Source organism: Acipenser ruthenus, chromosome 2, assembly GCF_902713425.1.
Source record: "Acipenser ruthenus chromosome 2, fAciRut3.2 maternal haplotype, whole genome shotgun sequence".
NCBI classification, from domain to species: domain Eukaryota; kingdom Metazoa; phylum Chordata; class Actinopteri; order Acipenseriformes; family Acipenseridae; genus Acipenser; species Acipenser ruthenus.
In genome coordinates, this window is record NC_081190.1 from 57,436,170 (window position 1) to 57,460,229 (window position 24,060).

At 38.3% G+C, this 24,060-nt stretch overlaps 2 protein-coding genes across 3 annotated transcripts in view; one reads left to right on the plus strand and one right to left on the minus strand.

The window, feature by feature from the left end:
* Positions 1-6,941, plus strand: part of cep135 (centrosomal protein 135) — a 36,828-nt gene extending 29,887 nt beyond the window's left edge. For both annotated transcript variants that reach the window (XM_034014411.3, XM_034906356.2), the window contains exons 23-26: positions 4,649-4,851; positions 4,941-5,045; positions 5,216-5,371; positions 6,308-6,941. In XM_034014411.3, coding sequence (XP_033870302.3) covers positions 4,649-4,851; positions 4,941-5,045; positions 5,216-5,371; positions 6,308-6,329 — 486 coding nt within the window. In that variant the 3' untranslated portion in view covers positions 6,330-6,941. The remainder of the gene's footprint in view (positions 1-4,648; positions 4,852-4,940; positions 5,046-5,215; positions 5,372-6,307) is intronic.
* Positions 6,942-9,379: 2,438 nt separating this feature from the next.
* On the minus strand, positions 9,380-17,792 carry LOC117408979 (carbohydrate sulfotransferase 14-like). The gene is made up of 2 exons (XM_034014464.3): positions 17,372-17,792; positions 9,380-10,699 (listed from the first exon to the last, which is right to left on the minus strand). Exons 1-2 carry the CDS (start codon positions 17,660-17,662, stop codon positions 9,881-9,883), a joined length of 1,110 nt encoding a protein of 369 aa, XP_033870355.3. The 5' UTR covers positions 17,663-17,792; the 3' UTR covers positions 9,380-9,880.
* Between the last annotated feature and the right edge of the window lie 6,268 nt (positions 17,793-24,060).

A 24,060-nucleotide genomic window follows, 5' to 3' on the forward strand; every position in this document is an offset into this window, starting at 1 on the left:
TATTTATGACCGGCTATAACACAACGTGCATACTGTACAAAAAGTGCAAAGTGCGTAAATATGAAAAAAGTGTCTGATTCATAAGATATGAAACACTGAACATGGATTCTTTTTTGCTATATTCAGTCAGCTGTAAGATTTTTTTACAGTGCGAAGTGGATGCAGCGGACGTGAGCATTTAATAAATATATAAAAGTGGAATGCTTTTTGTAATTTGCATTATGTTATATGTTCATAGTGCTGGCAGTCAAACTTTACTTTGCTTACAGTAAAGCTCTCCCAGTACACCCCAGTTTGAAAATCACTGTGCTGAGCTTCTAAAAAAAAATAAAAAAAAAAAATTACTGATCGCCAATTTGAATTTCCATGTGTTTTTTTTTCCCCCAAGTTTGAGTTGATTTCTTTGTACTGTATTTTTACTGTTATACAAAGCATTCTCTGGGGTAGTTTTCCAACTCTTCTGTAAAAATCTAAAATAATGATTATAACAGTGGCTTTCTGCTGTATGTGGATGAAACTAAAATAAAAAAAATGTTTTCTTTATCGCCAAGATGAAGGTGTTGCAAACATATTTGAAATAACCCTTTCAAAGAACGTAGTAGTATGTGTAGTATTAACATTTTTAACAAACCTTAAAAGAAAATGCATTTAACAGGTTAGAGCTCTATGTTGGTGAATGTGGCACAAAATGTTTAACTGTAGGTACAAAGTTATCTTCATTGAAGGCATTCCCTTTTTTCCTCCAAACATACTGTGGTCAGTTTTTGGGGAGAAAAGCCTATTTTAGTCTCATTGGACCATAGAATTTTGGAAAGTTTTTGATGGTTTGTTTTATGAATTTTCTTTAAAAGTGGTTTGCAGTAAGGTATGAGGTGCCGTTAGGGACATAATTCAAACTGACACCTCATACACTACACACTGAAATTGCATTCGGTACACACTGAAATCGCATACACTACATGGTGAAATCGCATACACTACATACTGAAATCTTGAAACCTCATACACTACATGGTGAAATCGCATACACTACATGATGAAATTGCATAAACTACATACTGAAAATTCAAACAAGGTCAGTGACGTCACATCATAAAATACTCCCGCGTCAGGCAACGGCGTTCATTTCAGTTTCACAGGTTGTCAGAATGGAGGGATTGAGGTGTACAGCGGCAGAGCTAATAGAACACATTTTAACTAGACCTGGAATCATAAATACTCTTTCAAAGGGCATCGGCCGAAGCACGCCCTGAACATACCACTGTCAGTTCAGAAATTAACAGTTTGTTTCATAGGGAGAAGGGGTTGTAGCATTCTGTGGCCCGTGGTCCGGACCACTCAGCGCTATGACGTCACAGTGGTCCCTGTTATGTTATGATTTCACAGTTTCCTTTTCATTTTATTTATTGGCAGTTATATTATTTTTCAAATACGTATCTTTCAGCAATACATGCCAGTGTTTAAGTTTATAATAATGTGCTTGGGACCCGTTACCATTATCATGTGTATTTAGAAAATTGATTTTACACTTCCAGAAACGTTATCCTTTATATAAGGGCAGCAGTGTGGAGTAGTGGTTAGGGCTCTGGATTCTTGACCAGAGGGTTGTGGGTTCAATCCCCAGTGGGGGACACTGCTGTTGTACCCTTGAGCAAGGTACTTTACCTAGATTGCTCCAGTAAAAACCCAACTGTATAAATGGGGAATTGTTTGTATCACATATAATGTGATATCTGTATAATGTGAAATAATGTATAATGTGATATCTTGTAACAATTGTAAGTCGCCCTGGATAAGGGCATCTGCTAAGAAATAAATAATAAGGTAAATATTTTCTTGTTTTAAAACTTGCCAATATAATATATAGCCTACATATGCATTAGGATAGCCTTAACTACAAAATACACAATGACAATAATAAAACAAACATGGTGTAGCAGGTTCATAGAGATTTAGTTGTTGTAGATATATTGTTTTTAAATGTCTTACGATGTTTTTCTATGTGTTGTTTAAAGTTATGTTGACGTTGAATAGTACTTTTACACTTTTGACAATGCCAGTGGCTTCTGTTTACTTTTGAATAACTTTTCATTTCAGCACAATAACAGGTAATGATGCACTTGTCTGTGGAAATAAACAATAATAATATATACTACTACTACTAATAATCTTGATTTTATCCCCTATTTTGTCATACTTGTACTTGCTAGAACCAAAGTAATTGTATTTTATCTTGCTCTTAATTGTATTATTACTTGTACTGTGATTCTTGAAATGTATTTTTGTTTACGACTGTAAGTCGCCCTGGGTAAGGGCGTCTGCTAAGAAATAATTAATAATAATAATAATAATAATAATAATAATAATAATAATAATAATAATAATAATAAAAATAATAATAGTAATATAGCGCCTTTCGTAACCAAATATCTCAAAGCACTTCACAAATAAGGGAAAAACAGATAAAATAACACTAAAACAACCATGACATATACAAAGTGATCTGCAAAATACTAACACAATTAGAAATAAAGAATATAAGAAAAAAAGCAATTTAAATAAGTGGCTTTTTAGGCGAGATTCAAAAACAGACAGCAACTCATAATCTCTGATCTCAATAGGAAGTGTTTCTATTTCTACACCTAGGTGCGTAGAACAATGTTACATGAGAAAAAAGTTTGCAAATTCGTAAGGATTGTATAATGGTTATTAACCAAAGATATTGATTGAAATAAGAATAACATGTTTAAAGCGTTGCGAGTTTACTAAATTAATAATCACAGTGTATCTTCTTCCAATTATTTAACGTTAAGAAACAAAAGCGACACAAACACAATGTCTTGTGTGTGATTACGTTACCTACCAGCCCTACTGCTGCCTATCCCTATGCATGTTACAATATATATATATATAAAGACGTGTAAATAAAATGTCAGCATTGTCTATTAGTAAATGTCTGTTTTGCACTGTATTTGTGCCATTTTTGTTTCTTAATGTTAAATAATTGGAAGAAGATACACTGTGATTATTAATAATTTGAAAGAGTATTTATGATTCCAGGTCTAGTTAAAATGTGTTCTATTAGCTCTGCCGCTGTACACCTCAATCCCTCCATTCTGACAACCTGTGAAACTGAAATGAACTCCATTGCCTGACGCGGGAGTATTTTATGATGTGACGTCACTGACCTTGTTTGAATTTTCAGTATGTAGTTTATGCAATTTCATCATGTAGTATATGCGATTTCACCATGTAGTGTATGAGGTTTCAAGATTTCAGTATGTAGTGTATGCGATTTCAGTGTGTACCGCATGCAATTTCAGTGTGTAGTGTATGAGGTGTCAGTTTGAATTATGTCCCTAACGGCGCCTCATAGTAAGGTCTATGTACGTACAACTCTTCTGTGTTCAGGTGGCTTTGTACATATTATGCCTGAGGCTTCTAAATCTTTTTTTTAATTCCTTGGCTGTTAATCTTGAATTTCTTTTAGCTGCTCGGATGATTTCCCTACCTGCTGTACCCATAATTTGCTTTGGACGTCTGCTTCTTTCAAGCATTTCAGTTGAATTTGTTCTGTGGTTATTCTTGATTTATTGCTCTGATTGTGGATTTTGGTCTTCCATATTTCTTTGATACTGTTCTGTAGCAATTTTCTTTGTGGTAGTTTGCTACGTGTTTTTCTCAAACATGAATGCAACTCCTTTGTCTTGACCATCATCTGCTGTGTTGCCAAAACATTCTTCTTCAACAGCTGTTGGAAATAATGACCTCTCTCTGGCTATAGACTTTAATGCAGCATAATTACTGTGTGTGGTTTTTAATCAATTAATATATTTTTAAATTAGTTATTTTAAACATTTACAGACTTTAATGTAAAGGTGGCAGTACTTTTGTCATGAACAAATATTTGAAATTGCTTATGCTTTTTTATTTTTATAAAGATTGTTAAACTACCAGAAATTGTGCATTGTGGTCTTTAGTCATTTTTCGTGGCTAATGTTCACTAAATGCTTGTGTTTTAACATGTTTTCTTAAATGATCACATATTAAGTGTAGGGTGCCAATACTTTTGTCTGTGACTGTATATTTAGATGCAAAGGAATATAAAAGTTATAATAAAATATCAAAATGCATATATTTCGAAACGATAACAGTGTAATGACAAAGGGTTACAGAGGTGTGTTTTTTTTTTTTTTTTTTAAACTTTCGGTCCTATTTGAAGTAAATTGATCTGGAAACTAATGACGGGGATTAATAATTTGCATATAGTGTAGTACTATACTGTATTGACTTTTGAACATACTAACTGATATATATTTTTATTGTAGGACTATATTTCAAATAAGAAGTTTAGAAAAACAAGAACTTGGCATACATATACTGGATGCATAGTTCAGCAGATCGTTGTGTAGAAATACAAAGCTGGATGAAACCACAGCATAACATTTTAACTTGGAAAACTGTTTAGGCTACTTGACAACAAGACTATAGAATCACCTGCTCTCCCGGCACCTCACATTTTGCAGGATCTTAGCTATTTAAAGCAAACCTAAGTGATAATAATACAATAATTATTGCAGAATTGGAGACATTTCCCATGGAACCCAATGTACCTGTTGTATGTAAAAGTGTTGATGTATCCCCTCAGGCCCTCGGAGAACTGGAAGATGTGAAGTCAGAGACTGAGCTTTTGAAGAAGCAGCTCTCTAGTGAGAAATTAACCATTAAGAATCTGGAAACACTTCTGTCCAGTAACCGTGAGAAGGAGTTTCAAACCCATCTCAGCTCTCACGAGAAGGAGTCTGAAATCAAAATACTCAGGGATAGGCTCACTCTAGCTGACAGTAAAAAGTGAGTTGTTCTTTTTTGTTTTTGTTTGTGTTATCTTTTAAGTAGAAATTGAATGCAGGCTGATTACCCTCTTCATTTTATTTTAACAGTGCAAGTCAGACAAGGGAAGTGGCCCAACTTCGGAGTAAAGCCACACATCTGCAAACAGAGCTTGAAATCCTCAAGAGGCAGTTAACTACAGAAAGATTTGAGCGGTAAAAACAAAGCATTTAATAAATAGATTTGTTTATTTTTTAGGAAAGCAATGGAGTCTTATTGGCTTAGTTAAAGGGAAAGGCATCAGTTGTAATTGTAGCCACCTTGAATAAGCAATAAAGCACTGTAGTTGTACTTCAGTAATGTTGTTTACTGCTCTGTTCCACAGAGAGCGTGCGGTACAGGAAATGCGTCGGCAAGGTCTTTCATTGTCATCTTTGCGCAGCTCCTCTCCATTAAGTGCCTCCCTTAGTCCTCGTTCCCGATCACCAGAACGCTCCATACTGAGGACACCAGAAAAATCAGCTGAGAGGTCCTCAGAAAGGTAAGCAACTTTAATAAATGATCTAATACTAACAGGACGAACCAAACATGCATCAATTACCAATCCAATTGCAGATCATTACTCAAAGGAAGCAATCTGTTGTAAGAGCCATTTAACTTCTTGCTTACTTACTGGTACATAATCAGTTAAAAAAAAAAAAAAGCTATATTGATTTCTAACCAATGGAGACATTGAATTTGAATATTGCTGATTTAGGGTCATGTTGACTGAAATAAAATTAAAGGGATGGGGTGAAAGAATGACATGGAAAGCTGCTTTGTCATCCCTGTTGGGTGCATTAAGGCGTATATTCTTGCTGCCTGCATAGGTAGTGTAAGAAACATTTATAGATTTTATCAAAGCCATTTTGTCAAATGGGTTATTGTCTGACTTGATTTTACAGGTCCCTGCTTAACAGGCACAACCTTTTGTTTTGATTATTTGAAAATAATTAAGAGTTCTAAGAAATCAAATGAATTACCAATATCCATTTAAATATAGACATTGAACCCTGCTCAGTTAATATAAAAAAGCAGATCTAAATGAGGATTCACTTTAATTATGTAATATCCAGTATTTAGATCTGCCACTGTTTTAGAGCAATTAAATAGCAGTAATTCTATACAACAGTCTATTTGGCACACCAGTGTATCAACATACAAGGTTCTCAGCCTGTCCAATTTCAGTTTAGTTGTCAGTATCCCAAAAATAATCCTTAAACTCCTTGAACTCTGAGTTTACTTTTTAAAGTGTGGCTCTTTAGATTCAAACACCGAAAACCTTTCAGCAATGTGTATTTAAAAAAACAAATAAATAAATAAATGTTTTAACACACACCAAATAAATTGTTGGTTCATACAGCAGTAATACTCTGCAGATTACTTGAGGTAATTCAGTGTTTGTTTTTCACTATTTATTTAATCTTTTTACTTTCAGAAATGTGAGTTTCAAGGATTAGCAGTTTTTTTTTTCTGATTGATGACCAGGATTGTCAAAGAAATCATGCAGTTCTACTTCATCCACTGTTAACTAGCAGCTTCCAATAGTTAAATGTTTATTAATACCATATATAGAGTATATTCCTGAATTTAATCTCTAAAGCAACCATATGTTTGATAAACATTTTTCTAAAACAGAAGTAGTGTATAAAATATTTTGATGGTTTAAATCCATTTGTTACTGTTTGTGTGTGTGTGTGTGTGTGTGTGTGTATATAAACATAGCAGCCCTAGTCACATGCTGTGCTATTGTATATGTGTGTAAAAGTACTGTAAAGATAGCCTGATATGTTTGTTGTGCAATTAACCATATTCTAATGCTTTCCATTTCTTTTTGTTAAAGATTATGTAGTTGACTTTGTTGATTTGATGAAGGTGATTAGTGTATGTATTTATACACTTAAGACTTTATATTGTTAAAGGATATTGTATTTTGGGGGGAAAATGTAATACTTTTAAATGTATTTCCTGATTGAAAATGAGTGCTGTCAGATTTTTTACTAAAATATTAACTGTATTAATACAGTATGTGGTCTTGTAAATGCCTGTATAAAATAAATAAATTATTATCAGCAAGTATTTATATTACGTTTTATTATTTTGTTATTCTTTTTTTGGCAAAAACGTAAGGCAGCTGATGGCACATTGAAGAGCTAGCGGAATCTTCCTAATTCTAATATTTACACTACTCACTGTTGCTACATAATCCTACTTGTACAGTTAATTTTATAAAAACTAAACATCTTATCTAAATAGCAAGCATGTGGTAAAACATACTTTACAAAAATTGACCTTGCATTGAATTTATTATGACATTCTGGGTATTGTTTATTTGCATGTATAGAATACAAAAAGTATATTGAAGTACAAAATGACAGGATAACAACATTTTACAATCCCGTGTCTTTTACTATTTGTAAGAAATACTGTAAGCCTGTCTGGAGAACCAAACAGGCACGTACTGTTGCCATTCCCTACGTGGTTTGGAGGTGACATTTTTCCCAAGCACATTTCTTTTGTAGCTAAATTAGATTTCACTTGGACAGTAACTGTGATAGTTCAGCTCATGAAGCAAACCTGGATTACACACATGTACTGTTGCTGTACAAAACCTAATAGTCCAAATTCGGCTGTTCTTGTCAAATCTTCTGTCCCATATCAGAGCAAGAGTTCTTTTTTGAGATACAAATTGTACTATAGGTCTTCCATTATTGAGACTTGCCCAGCATAAACTGGCTGAAGTCCAATCAAGCATATTGGTCTGCCTGAGCAGAAACTGAAATATTAAAGCAGAAAAAGGAATAGTGTTGGCTTCTTTCTTCAATTGTTTTGACAGAAGCAGAACACAATGAATAGGTACAGGACTGGCCAGGTATCAGCAATTTCATGGTAACATATATTCATGGTTTTTTAACTACAAATACATTTTTTGAGTAACTTTAATACATGTAAAACATACATAATATTTTAAAACAGCAGAGTCTTTATTAAAGTATACAAAATGAAGTCTGTATTTACAACCAGCTCTTCCAGAGATTTTCAAACAGTCACAATATAGCATGTCCTACCTCCAACCGCCCCTTGTTAAATCAGCGATTGTAACATACTGATTAAATTATATTAAAGAAATATTTAACCTATCTAGCCAACTTTAGAAAACTAACCAGTAATTAGCTGTACCAGCTACATAAAACAAAAAGTGAATTTTACCAAAGAAAATGGTATGAAACCCTGTCCAGAAATACCATTTTGTAAATGTTCTATATACATGTACATATAGGACTATTATTATTATTATTATTATTATTGTTATTATTATTTAGGGCTGCAATGAAGGGTACGTTTTGACCTTCGAGGGTTCCAAACACATTACCGAAGGAAGGTTCGAACATACAATGATACTAATTTGCATAATTTACTGGGTGACATCACCATAGCTAGTTGTTTATATTTGATTGAAAATCTTATTTTTATATAAATGGAATAAAACATTCACATGTAGTTTAAAAATATATTCTATAGAACAATAGTCATGTTTTTATAATTGAAATAAAAATGCACATTGTTTATATACACGTAATTTGATGCTGCTTGCAATATATAGCAGCAGCACCTTTTTGCTGCCAATTAAAAGAACTCCAGCGGACTTGAGCAAAACAAAGCTTTATTTAACAGTCACCGTTCCAAGCAGGTTATCGGTCACAGTCACATTTTACTACTATTAAAAAGAATAATAATAATATGAACCTACGCTTGTCAAGTGACCCCGGAGATTAGTTGTGCCTCGATGATACACCAGCAGTTGCTTGCACAGTTTGCGTTCAACTTTTTTTTTGGTCATCTGGGCATTTAATAAAAAAATCCCAAACAGCAGAGGGGTTTCTTTCAATACAGCTTACGCTGTACAATGCTTTGCTGTCGAGATGGCGAATGAAGAAATTAAAGATCTTCCTCTGGATAACATGAGCAGGAAGGGGGAGGGGCGGACAGTGCTCGTTTTTTTAAATTAAAATTATTAGTGTTAGCGTATATTTTGTATGTTTCAAACATATTGTACCATAGCACTTCTCTTACACTGTCTTGTACACTAGGTATTCAGTACATATTTTACTGAAGCAATACACACACACACAGTGCTTTGGCATAATATAGCGGACTTAGGCAAAACAAAACAAAGGCAGCCGCGCCATATATGTATAACGATTTGGTACTTTTGTTTAAGTATTATACAATTTAAAAAAATCGAATTTTGTGTGATTTATAGTATTCACACATTGTCAAACGGTTTCTGTTAACAGGAAAAAAAAGTGTGTGAATGCCGCCTAACAAACCTTCGAAGGTTTAGAACTAATGTCGAATTCCTGGCTAGCAAATGAACCTTTTACACAACCCTATTATTATTACAACATTTATTTAAAATCCCTATATATATATATATATATATATATATATATATATATATATATATATATATATATATATATATATATATAATTAAAAAAAAAAAAAAGAAAGTTTTTACTGTCAACAAAAACAAAGCATCCCTCTCAAAATGCTTTTATCATCCAGAAACTAAAAATACACATGACCCCAGTAGATCAAAGTGAAGAGTGCTGTAAGACATTGCTCACAGGGATGTGTGTTTGTATTTTAGAAATGTGAAGGAGCAGTGACTAGGATTGGTTGCCACACAAACTAGGGTAATTTGAGGTACAGATTTTGCACAAGACAATTAAAAAGGTAAACCGTGGCTATCTATCCCCACTTTGCTTTTTGCTTTTTGCTTTTAATTAATTACATGAGACTTACACCAAAATTTCACCAGGAATAAAAAATACTTATTTTAAAATTTATAAGGCAGTTCAACTTGAAAATCTGTTTGCATGAATACTGGGCATAACTTTTGGCTAAAACAGTAACAGTTATTTACCTGGTTTAAAATGTGATTTGATATTTGATACAACAATTACAAAAGACTTGCAATTAACTGCAACGTATGCTCACATCTATGTTAATGTCTGCAAAATTCACTTGTTGTATTGGGAAGAGTATAAGTATATAATGAAAAGTCTAAAATATATTTTGGTAACAGGTCTCTTAAAAGCTTCTGTGGTGTGTTACACAGGTAGTAATGCAGAGTTTGTTTGGTGACTGGTTTATACCATGTTTGTCTTTCTGGAAACTGAATGTGGGCAGGTGCCCCAATTTGCTGAAGAACATGCTGGGCATCCTGGTGAAGTCTTTCATAAGATCCGATAAAATCATATGTTACAGCACATGGCTGGCATAAATTGTAAATGGGCATCCAGTGCTCATTCATTTTCTCCACATCCTCATCGAGCAAGTAGTGTAGAAATTCAGCAAATGTAACATCATCTCCATTGGTTTTCCCAGGATTCTTTCTGTACCTTTTGACTATCTCTACACCATACCTCTTCTGGTAAGCTTCAATCTCTCCAAACTTGTTCCTGTAGGCTGACAAAAGGCGTTCCATGGGGTCTCTCACGAACATAAATTTAAAGTATGTTTTTAACCTGTACTTGATTTCCTCTGGTTTCAAGTCTGCAAGAAAGACCAAGTCATTCTTGTGATCCATCTTTATCTTTACATCCACATTCTCCAAAGCCCCATTAAGGACTTTCATAACTCGTTTCCAGTTGGAGCAGGCAACTTTAGGCACATAACAGTACAGGAACTTGTGCTTGTCACTGACTAAAATATGCTGAAGAACAGTCCTTCTTTGTATTGGAGGAAGTGTCCAAATGCTGTGGGGCATGTTCTTCTGACCGCACATGGTGCGGATAGTACGATTGCGTATTTCTTGAACAATCTGAAAGAAAATAAAGTAGGTTTAGTAACAGTAAAATACATGTAAACCTAAAAATAGTAGTTTCTTGTTTCATACACATTCCATTCTGACACTATTATTATTTCATTTCTTAGCAGATGCCCTTAGCCAAGGCAACTTACAATTCTTACAAGATATCACATTATTTTTTACATACAATTACATTAATTTTTACACATTATTTTTAAATACAATTACCTATTTATACAGTTTGGTTTTTACTGGAGCAATCTAGGTAAAGTACTTTGCTATAGGGTACAGCAGCAGTGTCCCCCCACCTGGGATTAAACCCACAACCCTCTGGTCAAGAGTCCAGAGCCCTAACCACTACTCCACACTGCTGCCCTAACAGAGCAGCTGTAACAGAGCATTAATTAATTTTTGTTTTTATTAGAACATTGGATATAGAGCACTGAACTTAAAGCCTGTCCAGGCTTTCTTGTACAATTAAGAACAGCAGGTGACACGCTTATTGTGCCACTTATTTATGTGGGCATGGCCACATAGTTCTCCCCCCAGACTGGAGGTACCAGGTTGTAAACTTCCAAAATAGGGTTTTAAGTTAACTACTTTAACATTGTCTAGTTGTTCCACCGACTTGATTCTGTAGTTAACAGGAACCAATTTCTTTAGAACAGAGGCAGGTTTCTTCCATTTAGGAGCTAACTTGGACGAAAACCCTGCGTAGGCATCTGAGGCAGGGTGAGCCCGCACCCAGACCAAATTGCCTTCTTGAAAAAATAATTCTTGCAGAAGAGAAGTATCATTTTTAGCCTGACTTGCTTTTGCCTTATTAACACGCTGGCTTACCTCATTGGCTAACTTCACTTGGCGTTCTACCAATGTATATCGTGACTGAGAAGGTGAAGGATCTTAGCAATTAGGCGATCTAATGGACTCTTAAGATCACGACCTACTGCCAACACAGCTGGAGAAAAACCTGTGGTCTCCTGTTTTGCTGTATTGATGGCAATTCAGAGCTCTGGAAGCCATTGGTCCCATCTCTGATGGTATTCTCCTACAAACGAACTATCATGGTTTTCAGAGTCCTGTTCACTCTTTCTGTGAGGTTTGTCTGTGGTTGTGAGCGTCTGGACAACCCCCCAGTTCTTACAGATATCTGATAGCATTGCACTAGTAAACTGGGCTCCGCGGTCTGAAACCAGATACTTGAGTACCCCAAACTGTACAAATTTCCTGGGTCATAATCCTGACTATCTTTGGGGTCTTGCTGTCTCACAGAGGGAACACTTCCACCCACTTCGTATAACAGTCACTGACCACCAGGAGGTACATATTTTCCTACTTATGGAGCAGAAAAGGTCCCATCAGATCAACTCCGAGCATCTCTCCGGGCTCCTCTACAGAGCTTGATTGTAAGAAACCTGCTGGTTTCTGATTGAAAGGCTTAGGGACTTGTTATACGAGTCAATGCGCTGGCAACATAAATTGTAGCAACGTGTTGCCTGTGACGTCACCACGGAGGATTTGACCTGTTACACGATACAACTAACAGGCAACTCGCATTCGATACAAATTGCCTTTAATCCAAGCAATATCCAATCATATTTAAGAACTACGTCACGTGGTTCTGGTTTTCAGGTCATATACTTACAAATACCAAGCATCAGTACAACTATTTAGTATTACTGTCATCTTGAACTAATTGAACAACTAATAATTCTAATAATAAAGTAGTAACGTTTACAGAATAAAAGCAAATAAGCCAAATATGTAAAACTCAATTTAACGTACAGTACTACACGTAGATAACAATGAACGATAATTCTTAATTTCTTTAAATGCTGTAAAATACCTACTGTTATATGCTGTTCCCGTGCCATTAACACCTAGAATCCCACTGAGTTCAGAGAGTTTTGCCTCTCGTTTTCCTCTTTTAAAATATTGTTCATCCCTCGGATCCCAGGGGAATCTATGCTCTAAACAGTTCAATTAGAATAACTAAATCCACCTTCATTACAAAAAGCAGCATTATATATATATATATATATATATATATATATAGAAGTCATAATAAAAAAAACGGCCTTTTATGGTTATATTATCACAGTGCTGCGGAGTAACGGTTTAAAAAAAAAGGTAACAAAATAACATAATATGGACATTTTTATTCCCCTATTATTATTATTATTATTATTGCTGTCTTTTATACAAAGGTATTTTAAATATTAAGAAGGGGAGACCTGAACAAGGTGCAGTTCGGGCGTAGTTAACGATAGTTAGACAAAGATTTTAATTAGTTTTAAAAACTTGTTAAAAGTAAGTCTCCCAGCATTGGTTGTTATCAAAATAGTCCACTACCAAAATATCGATGTGTTGACCACCCTTCATAAAACTCTATGAGAAGTATTTCTTTCTCATGAGTCCAGGTAATTGCAGCTTTCGTTTCCATTTCAACTGTTGTTTTTACTGTTTTTACTGCAGACAGAATCACGTGACACACACCAGTGCTCTGATTGGATATTGCCTGGAACCTGTTGCTTGGAGTAGGATCGCTGTCCACTCAAGCAATCGCGTTGCCACGCAGTTGCCAGAACGTTGACAATACGTTGTCGGGGCTGTTACACAGGGCAATCCTCATGGGATTTGGTCGCAGGCGATATTAGTTGCTAGTAAATTGACTCGTGTAACAAGGGCTTTATACATCTGGCACACTGTGCATTCTTTCACATGGGTCCACACATCTCTGCACACACTTGGTACCAGGCCACCTCCAAGACACGCAGAAGAGTGTTCATCCGACCCAAATGACCCCCCAAAGGATTATTGTGATAATCTTGCAGGAAAGGATGTACCAATGAACCTGGAATCACTAGTTGATATCGTTGTCCCTCTCCTTGCATGGGTATTCTTCTATACAGTAAGCACTGTTCATTTATGAACCCGATCCGATCTTCATGGGCTGCACTCGGTGGAGATAATATCTCTTTGAATGTCCAACATGGTCTGATCTTTTGACTGCACGTCCACAATCTCACCCATGGTTGAAGAAAGATCAGTACAAGATGGCTTTACTTTAAAATGAATAGGAACTTGTTAACCTCATTGAATAACAAGCAGGCACAACATCAATTAATTGATTTCAAAGTTTCTTTGTTTGCACATATATGCTTACCAAACTGGTAATTCTCACAATGACTACACCCATCAGCAACTGATATACAAAAGAAAATGCACACGCAGCAAGGCTAGTACAACAAAAATACAAACTATCAATAGACTTGACTGTAATTGTTTGTTAATTATTGTACTAATAACATCGAGGCTATCTAATAGGCCAAAAGAAAAAATAGCGTCCTTAATGTCTAATAGAAAAAAAAAACCTGATAAGTCCACGAGTAATCCAAAAAAAAAAAAAAAGAAAAAATCTCCTGAATATGCTGAAAAAAACACCAGCAAAAAATTATCAAAAAAAAAACATTCCAAGAAAAAACCAAAACAGCCAGTGTTAATCCAGCCAGCAACTACGAATAAAAAAATAAATCAATTGGATCTCATCCAATGTTGAAGAAACAGGATGATTGTTTTTAAACCTCAGCAAGATCCCGCCGTTGCATAATCCCCAGAGCAGGATAAGGAGGTCAGTTCCTGAATCTCCACAGCCAGACGAGCTGCTTCACTGTAGCGTTAATGGTAGTACTGCAGAACTTAATTTAGAAGAAACACTTTGTCTACAAAACGACTACTAAAAGAACCAACCGCAGTTACATATAAAGCAAACTGGCTAAAAAGCTTTAAGTAACTTCCACATGACAAACATTGCGGTCAAGCCACAACACTGAGCTGGAAGATGACGTCCACAGGAACAGTCGACAGGTAGGGAAAGCAGGCCGGTCCCCTAAACCCCATCGCCCTCAGAATATACAGGCACAGAAAAGGGAGTGACACCTATACAGTGTCCATTTTAGGACATCCTCAGACCTCACTCGCCCCTCCTCGAGTCAATCGTCAGACATCAGACCTCACCCCTCCTTGAGTCAAGCATCACCCCTCCGAGTCAGTCGTCCGACATCAGGCATCAGTCCAAGTTTTTTTTGTTTTTTTGGGGGCTGAGGGGTTAGACAGAGTTGTCTGAATTACCCAGTTAAACAAGCAAAAAAACTTTCAGTGCTTCCATTGGATGACACAGATGTCAGTGTAGCTGCTGATTGGTGCATGCGTTTTTACCTTTATTTAGCATTTAATATGTATACTGCAAGCGTTATAAATAATACTTTAAAAGTTACGATGTGCAATTTAATTATTTGAATTTGTTTGGATTTAAATTGTAAGGCAAATCAGCATACAGCATCAGACATACTTGTTTTTTTGTTTCTTTTTAAACAGTTTCGATGTATATTTTATTTTATTTAATGCTATTATGTGAAGTGCTTTGTTTACGTGAAAAGCGCTATATAAAAATAAATTGATTGACTGATAACCCCGTGAGTAATCATTTTTTTACTTAATAAAGTGTATGTTTGTGTAGGGACTTTCTTTTTTTATATGAAGTATTACATATATAAACCAGGTCTATTGCTTTTGCCCCAACACATAAAATCAAGTCCCCAAAACAATTTCCCCTTCCTTTGATAGGATGAAGTGTCCCCTATTATTATTAAACTGCAGTAGTTTTGTCCCAGGGAATAATTGCTGAAAGTGGGATTTTTCAATTACATAACAAAATGCTTACAGTATACTGTACATATTAAATACTACATAAAGGTAAAAACACATGCACCAATCAGTAGCTACACTGACATCTGTGTCATCCAATGGAAGCACCGAAAGTTTTTTTGGTCTTGTTTGATTGGGTAATTCAGACAACTCTGTCCAACCCCTCACTCTCGCCCCAAAAAAAAGAAAAAAAAATGGGACTGATGCCTGACAACTGACTCGGAGGGTTGAGGATTGACTAGAGGAAGAGGGTTAGGATTGCCTCGAGGAGGGGTGACGATTGACTCGAGGAGGGGTGAGGTCTGAGGATGTCCTAAAATGGAACACCTAATTGAACATGATTGCATAACATTCAAACGTTTTTTATTAGTTTTTTTTTTTTTTTGTTGTTTATAACACTGGATATAGAGCGCTGAACTTAACGCCTGGCCAGGCTTTCTGTTGTACAATTAAGTACAGTAGGTGACAAGCTTATTGTGACACTTCTTTATGTGGGCATTACCACACTATATTTGAAGAAGATTCTGCTAAAACATCCTTGATTTGTTTTGTTAGCTTTTACACAGTTATTTATGTTCAGAACCTCCAGATCCTCATAATACCACACTTGCCTGTATTTTTCTTTCTGAGCAAATGTGCTATCTTTAGCTGTAAGCACTTTAACGTAACACCATAATTAGCAGCAGCAAGACAGAAGCACACAATCTAAAAAAAATAATGTAATATTTCAATTTAAAAAAAAAACCCGACATGTGTTTTAATTAAGGTACTAATTTGGACGATTGTGCCATGACACCCTGTGTGTCTTTGTGCCTTTGTTTATGAAAACAAACTAACCAAACCACAGAAGCCTGCACTTAGATTGAGCAACAGCAGAAAATAATTAAAATCTAAATTGAATAGCAACAGACCTCAATTTATTATGCAAAGTTATGGGAGGGTTGACATTTGTTGCAAGACATACTTTAAAGACTATAGTGAAGCTGTGTCAATATAAACCCTGCCAGATATTTCGTCTTTTTGATCACACTGCACATTCCCTGCCTTACCGAAGGAGAATACACGCGTACTGTATCAAATCATTGTACCACCACCACCATAGGATCACTGCTTTAGACCACAGCATCGTCTAAGTTCAAAACAAATATACTATTTGATTAAACGTATGCATCCAGTTGGGACTGTCTATTTACAAAATAAAAACAGGACAAAAGGTTCTGAGGAGCATTTTGTACGTGCTCTATGTTGTGTATACATAAAATGGTCGAACTTCCACTTTTGTGTTTGCTTGAAAACCCCAAAAAACGTCTATGTACTAGCCAAGCGTGTATTATAACATTTGATTTTTTGGATCTCTACTCACATTTGGCATGTTTAGTTTTAACATAAAAATGTATTTCTTGCAAAATGCTCACAATCGAGCAAAGTGCTTTTGGAAAAAGGCAGATATTTTCCTTGCTGACAGTTAGCAGAAGCGTGTCTGTACAGTTCTTACTGAAGAGAGGCAAAGATAGGCAGCTTGTGTGCCTGCAGATTAAACTTTGGAATGTAAAACAAACTGGTTTATTTGGGGTTTTGTTTGGGATGAAGAAAAGTTCGATGTATAACTACAGAAGACTACAATTAACAAGCAACCATCATTTAGTATGTCAATCATAAATGATGGCGAAACAACTGCAGATTTACTTTGGAGTTTTCACTAACGGGCGTGGTTACACGTAGTAGTCTATTTCCAACACCGTTGTCTTTAGTACTTCACATCATAAAACACTATGTCAAATTTTTAACTTTTTTAGAACATTCTTAAGTCATGGCTGATTCGCTTTTTTTTCTACTGATAAAGTTGTACAACGTAATGCACGATTGGCATATAAATAACATGCATCAAATAGTTAACTATCTAAAAGTACAGAAACCAGAAAAGTTACGGTATCGTGTTACAATAGAATTGCAATGAGGTGCCCATTACTTTCTTACCTGATATTCTGTTTCCACGATCGGATCTTGATTTCTTGCGTTCCTTATGAAGTCGGATTTTACCCTAATACCCCGGGGTGACGGGGTCTCCATGTGGTTGAGCATCCCCTTTTCAATCATCAAGAGGAGGCCACCAGACGCTACAATCACGGCGAACGTCAGCACCGATGGTAGTACTGCTGAATGCCTTCTTAGGGAGACTGTATTTACAGACGGCCTCAAATTAACTAAAGAACCGCTTCTTGCTATATTACTCCGTGCCATTCCAGTGTCGAGCCTGCGAGGTAACATTGTAATCAGTTATTTAATAGTAGGGTACAAAAATAGTGTAACGTGAACTGAAACGTTTCTATTAACGTAGCTTAGTCTCCAACTTCTTCTACAGTTATCCAACAAACAACACAGAGCGCTTTCTGCGTGTCCAAACTACTGTTGAATTCTGGGAATTGTAGTTCTGAGATGTTTTTTTTAAAACTTTTGAACAGCTTTAAATCATTTTTGTGAAAGAACTACAATTTCTACATTAAGTCACATTTAAAATAATTAATTGACACGTGGAAACAGCAGCTTAACTGTAGTCTGACATACAGGGTTATGAGTTCAAATATATATATTTGAACTCATAATAGAATTGTATTATAAACAAACCTTTAAAACCTTGATATTAAGAATCTTCATATCAGTTTTTAACAGGTTTAGCAGGTACAGTAAAATCAGAATTGACTGATGCCGTGAATAGACGTTGCTCCTATTTTCATTCTCCTGTTACAGCAGGAAACTTGCACCAATACACTGCAACAGTATGTTGTGAGAATGCTGTTTGATTGTTTGCTTCCATCTCCCCAGGTGCCACTGGTAGGATTAAGAAAACTTACAAGCTTTTGTTTGCTTTGAAACACCCTATTTTTTCTTCATAACTTGTGGCAGTTCATGTTTGCCATTTTTCATTTAAAACTAATCTTCGCTGGTATTTTTTACAGTTATTTGTTTGACCATAGACTAATGGCATTATTATTATTATTTGATTATTTAGCAGACGCCTTTATCCAAGGCAACTTACAGAGACTAGGGTGTGTGAACTATGCATCAGCTGCAGAGTCACTTACAACTATGTTTCACCCGAAAGACGGAGCACAAGGAGGTGAAGTGACTTGCTCAGGGTCACACAATGAGTCAGTGGCTGAGGTGGGATTTGAACCGGGGACCTTCTGGTTATAAGCCCTTTTCTTTAACCACTGGACCACACAGCCTCCTTAACTCCCATGAGTTATAGAATTAAAAAAGTAGCTACAAAACATTTTATTATAAAAAGTGTTTCGTATTTACAGATAGAAAAAATGCCTTTCCTTTTTGCATACGCAGTACATGTTGAACAAGTATGTCAGTGACATATATAGTCCACACTGCTGTTGTTAAAAATTAGTCATCGTCATTACAAAGAACACCATGCACATGTCAAAGTGTGAGGACACTCCAAGTCCCTTTTTTTGCATACAAAATAAATGTCAGTGACATAGCCTCTGCTGTTAATACAAAATTAAAGTCATTAGCATTATGAAAAAGTGTGTGTGCCTCCAAGTATCTCCAGATTACGATACTCTCAATAACTTAACTAAGGTTAATCCCATTTGGGTAAGTGGTACCCTTTCAAGTGCAAAATGTAACCATTACCGTATTACCTCCGAAAGACCCCAAAACCTGAATAAGATATAATAAAGCTGCTCGCAGAGCCTGTGATGCAGTCATGGCCCGCCCCCCGAGGGCATAAAAGCACTGCGGTCTCAGATCTCAGCGCCATTTCTCCTTTCAAGACTCACCTGACCAGAGAGCCTTGTTCAGATAAGTACTTGTTACCTCTATCTGCTATATAATTCACATTTATTGTGTTTTTACGTAAAATTTATATGATATTCAAATAATCGCTGTAATAGTTTTTATTAATTACGCATGATTGTGCACTACAGCCTGTTGCTTGTTACGTCCCACTGCTGCTATGTGCCCCGCATGAAGCCAGCAGCTTGAGTTGCTCCTTCCCAGGGATCCAGCAACGTAAGTCGGCTAACTTTGTGCTCTCCCTCCAGGCTGCACAGCTCCAGCTGGAGTTATTATTTCTCTTTTTTTTGTATTACGAGACATTACACTATGTAATACAATTTTTGTTCCTGGGTAGTAAGTGTTATTTCCTAATTGCTTATGCCTCAAAAGTATAGAAAATGGCTATTATTCCCCACAAACTTTGCTTTTGTGACCAGTGATATTTTGAAATTTACCTATTTCCAATGAGAAAACGGGCGAATTTGTGTCTTTTCATTCACATAAAGTCAGAAAAAAACAACATATGAATCCAAATTAACATGTATTTAAACTAAAGTAATACAAAAATGACTACAAAAGATTTAGAAGTGAGTAGTTTTTCGAGATTTACGATTATACTGTAAATCACTTTCATGAATCAGCCCCCAAATGTAGTCTCCCATCATGTTCTCGTTATACTGTCCTTGGTAGCGGCGTTGAAAGTCCAGTATATCCTGGTGGAAGCGCTCGCCTTGCTCCTCCGAGTACGCTCCCATGTTCTCCTTGAATTTATCAAGATGAGCATCAAGGATATGGACTTTGAGGGACATCCTACAGCCCATTGTGCCGTAGTTCTTCACCAGAGTCTCAACCAGCTCCACATAGTTTTCGGCCTTGTGATTGCCCAGGAAGCCCCGAACCACTGCGACAAAGCTGTTCCAAGCCACTTTCTCCTTACTAGTGAGCTTCTTGGGGAATTCATTGCACTCCAGGATCTTCTTCATCTGTGGTCCGATGAAAACACCGGCTTTGACCTTTGCCTCAGACAGCTTAGGGAAGAAGTCTTGAAGGTACTTGAAGGCTGCCGACTCCTTATCTAGAGCTCTGACAAATTGTTTCATAAGGCCCAATTTGATGTGCAGTGGTGGCATCAGCACCTTCCGAGGGTCCACCAGTGGCTCCCACTTGACGTCGTTCCTCCCCACAGAGAACTCGGTCCGCTGTGGCCAGTCCCGCCTGTGGTAGTGCGCCTTGGTGTCCCTGCTGTCCCAAAGGCAAAGATAGCAGGGAAACTTGGTAAAACCGCCTTGGAGACCCATCAGGAATGCCACCATTGCAGCCTCTTGATGCCATCTCAGAAAAATGCAGATATGTATCCACTTAGGCAGCTGGAACTAAACTGAACTGGTGGGCTTAAGGCCCCTGTATTTATACTACTATTTATATTACTGGAAAGTTCTAGAAGTTACTCCAAGTTTACTCAGCACTGAATCTATCTGGAATGTTCTGGAAAATAGGTCAATTTCAAAATATCACTATCCTGGTCACAAAAGCAAAGTTTGTGGGGAATAATAGCCATTTTCTATACTTTTGAGGCATAAGCAATTAGGAAATAACACTTACTACCCAGGAACCAAAAAAAAAAAAAAAATGTTACACAGTGTTATTATATTGTAATATTTTATTATACTGTTTTCTCTTGTGTATTCTGTTTCTTTTTACAGAGACTACACGCAGGCTGGTCTGCAACGTGGTGCTTTGCACACATACAGTGAGAGCAGCTGACTGCAGCTCAACAGCACTACGCAGGACCAAGATACGCACTTCGGGTGTAGATTGCTTGCAATCCCATCCACAGTATCTTGATGCCGTTTTGTTGACTGCTTTTAGCATCACCATTATGAAGGCTGTTTGTATCATCTAACAAGCAGGCTGAGTGGTTTTGCCAGTGGCTTGTACAGGTGGGCATCCCTGTACATTGCTACCCGTGGTGACTGTGAATCGGTGGACCCGTACCGTACAGTATCAAGGTCACCGACCCGCTCCGCTCCCGACCCAGTACCGTAGCGGTACCAAACTGGGACCAAGGTTACTGCACCAGTACTGGACCAGTGCCAACCCAGTCACCGAACCGGTATCAAACCGAACCGGTTTCTACCCGGTCCTATACGGCCCGCTACCGACCGGTGCTCACATCCCCGATCCAGTACCAAACCGGTCTTGTTCTATTATTTATTTTATTTCAGAGCAGTAGTAGAATACGGCAAGGTATGGAGCAGTTTAGTGCAAGTACAAGCTGATGCATGTACTGGTACAATTGGGTGCCATATAGTCCAGTATAGTCGAGAGTTGTGAGGTTCACAGATGATGTCTGAACAGGTGTGTCTTGAGGAGGCACCGGAAGCACTGAAGGACTGAGCAGAAGGACTGAGCAGTCCTGATATCCGTGGGTAGGTCATTCCACCACTGAGGGGCAAGGGTGGAGAAGGAGCAGGCTCTGGAAGCGGGGGAACACGGGGGGAAGTGGGGGTACAGCTAATCTGCCGGTGGTGGAGGAGTGGAGGGGGCGTGAGGGGGGGTGTAGGAAGAAATGATAGTCTGGAGATAGGAGGGAGCAGAAAGGTCAGAACAGAAAATAGGAGGCACTTTTTTACAAAGAGAATTGTGAGGGTCTGGAACCAACTCCCCAGTAATGTTGTTGAAGCTGACACCCTGGGATCCTTCAAGAAGCTGCTTGATGAGATTCTGGGATCAATAAGCTACTAACAACCAAACGAGCAAGATGGGCTGAATGGCCTCCTCTCGTTTGTAAACTTTCTTATGTTCTTAATAGGCAAGTACAAGAACAAGAGTTTTGAATTGGATGCGGGCAGCGATAGGGAACCAGTGCAGAGAGCGTAGCAGAGGTGTAGTGTGGGAGAAACAAGAAAAGGAAAAGACAAGGCGGGCAGCAGAGTTTTGGATGAGCTGGAGCGGACGGATAGCAGAGGCAGGGAAGCCGGCCAGGAGAGAGTTGCAGTAGTCAAGACAGGACAGTACCAGGGACTGAACTAGGAGCTGCGTAGACTAGTCGGTGAGGAAGAGGCAAATTCTGCATATGTTGCTGAGGAAGAAGCGACAGGAGCGTGCCAGAGTAGAGATGTGCTGAGAGTAGCAGAAGGAGGGGTCGAAGGTGACACAGAGATTCTTGATGGATAAGGAGGGAGAGAGGGTGGTGGATTTAAGAATAGAGATCAGTGGTGGGGGAGGAAGAGGGGGGATGAAAAGGAGGTCTGATTTGGTCTAGTTGCTATCTATAAGCAGATTGAGGCAGCACCTGTACATCTGTATACTGTACACTGCATTGCTTGCTTCTTGCATCATGCCTGAGTTTCATCCCTGCGAGACATGTAAGGCCAGCCTGCTTGTTGAGGACAAGCATGACAGATGCTCTTCCTGCCTGGGGCCAGAGCACGCCAAGGAGGCACTGGTGAACCACAGTTTCTGCAAGTTTTGTGCACATCTCTCTAAGCACACGCTGGAGAAACATCTCTCCCGCAGCTCTACAGAGCGTGCTGTGTCCCTTACTCCTGCACTGCACTCTTCCCCATCACCCTCTGTTAGAAAGGTGGCTGTGTCTTCACCCCATTATTCTGTGCCAAGGTCAGAGTGAATGACGCACCCAGGAAAGTGGTCCACACAGGAAACCATCTTCACGGTCTTCCTCATCTTCTGCTTCTTCTTCTCCTCCCCTAAGACAGAAGAAGACGAGTCACCGTTCAATGGGTGGATTCAGAGCAGATAGAAAAGCTCTGGGCAGCTGTTTCCCACCAAGGAACAGTTCCAGCAGAACTACTGGATGAACATTCGGCACCACCTGCCCCGCCTGTCCCCTTGTGGCCCCAGGGGGCTACGGGCGCAGATTGGCCACAGGAGCATATACTATCCATCGCCACCTCTGATGAAGTGGGAGAACAGGAGCTGGTGTTCCCGTCCGAGGACGTGGAGTCCGATGGCACGTCCCCTGCAATTAAGCTCTCCCTTTCTGCAGAGCTTCTACCACTGATTAAAAGGGCCACTGCAGTCTTGCAAGTGCCCTGGCCTACAGAAGGTGAAACAAGGCAGTCCATCTTTGACGATGAGCCTACCATCTCTCACGTGACCCCCCAAGTCCACCTGGATTTTCTTTTTGAAATCCAGTCATTCTGGGATCATCTGGCTACAGCTCCTGCTGTTTCCTGGTCAATGGAAACCCTATATAGGGTGCATGATGCGGAGAAGCTGGGCATGGCTTATTTTCGGCCGGTGGCTTCAATTGCCGCCTTGGTACAGGTGCCTAATTTAGCGCTCCTGTCCAAGGACGCTACCTGCCCCAACAAGCAGTGCCGGGTCTCGGAGGTGATCCTCAAGCATGCCTTTTCAGCCTGTGCGTTCGTCGCACAGCTAGGCAATTATAATACTAGTCTGGTAGCTTACCAGTCCTATTTGCTGAGGTTCCTCTCTGACAGTCAAATTAGATTTCACTTGGACAGTAACTGTGATAGTTCAGCTCATGAAGCAAACCTGGATTACATACATGTACTGTTGCTGTACAAAACCAACATACCAGTGCTATTCAACATCCGAAGAATCCGACCCTTCCTCACCAACTATGCTACCCAGCTCCTGGTCCAGGCCCTGGTACTCTCCCGCCTAGACTACTGCAACTCCCTCCTGGCTGGCCTCCCTGTGTCCGCCACCCGTCCGCTCCAGCTCATCCAGAACTCTGCTGCCCGTCTGGTGTTCTCTCTGCCTCGCTTCACCCACGCTACTCCACTACTCCGCTCGCTCCACTGGCTCCCGATCACCGCTCGCATCCAGTTCAAGACTCTTGTACTAGCCTACAGATGCCTTGACCAGACTGCACACAGCTACCT

Bases quoted from the DNA above. Each gene is read 5' to 3' on its own strand.
- LOC117408979 (XM_034014464.3), bottom strand. From the start codon at position 17,662: ATGTTACCTCGCAGGCTCGACACTGGAATGGCACGGAGTAATATAGCA. The intron at 10,700-17,371 runs GTAAGAAAGTAA...ATTTTCTTTCAG, and splicing joins TCGTGGAAACAGAATATCAG to ATTGTTCAAGAAATACGCAA.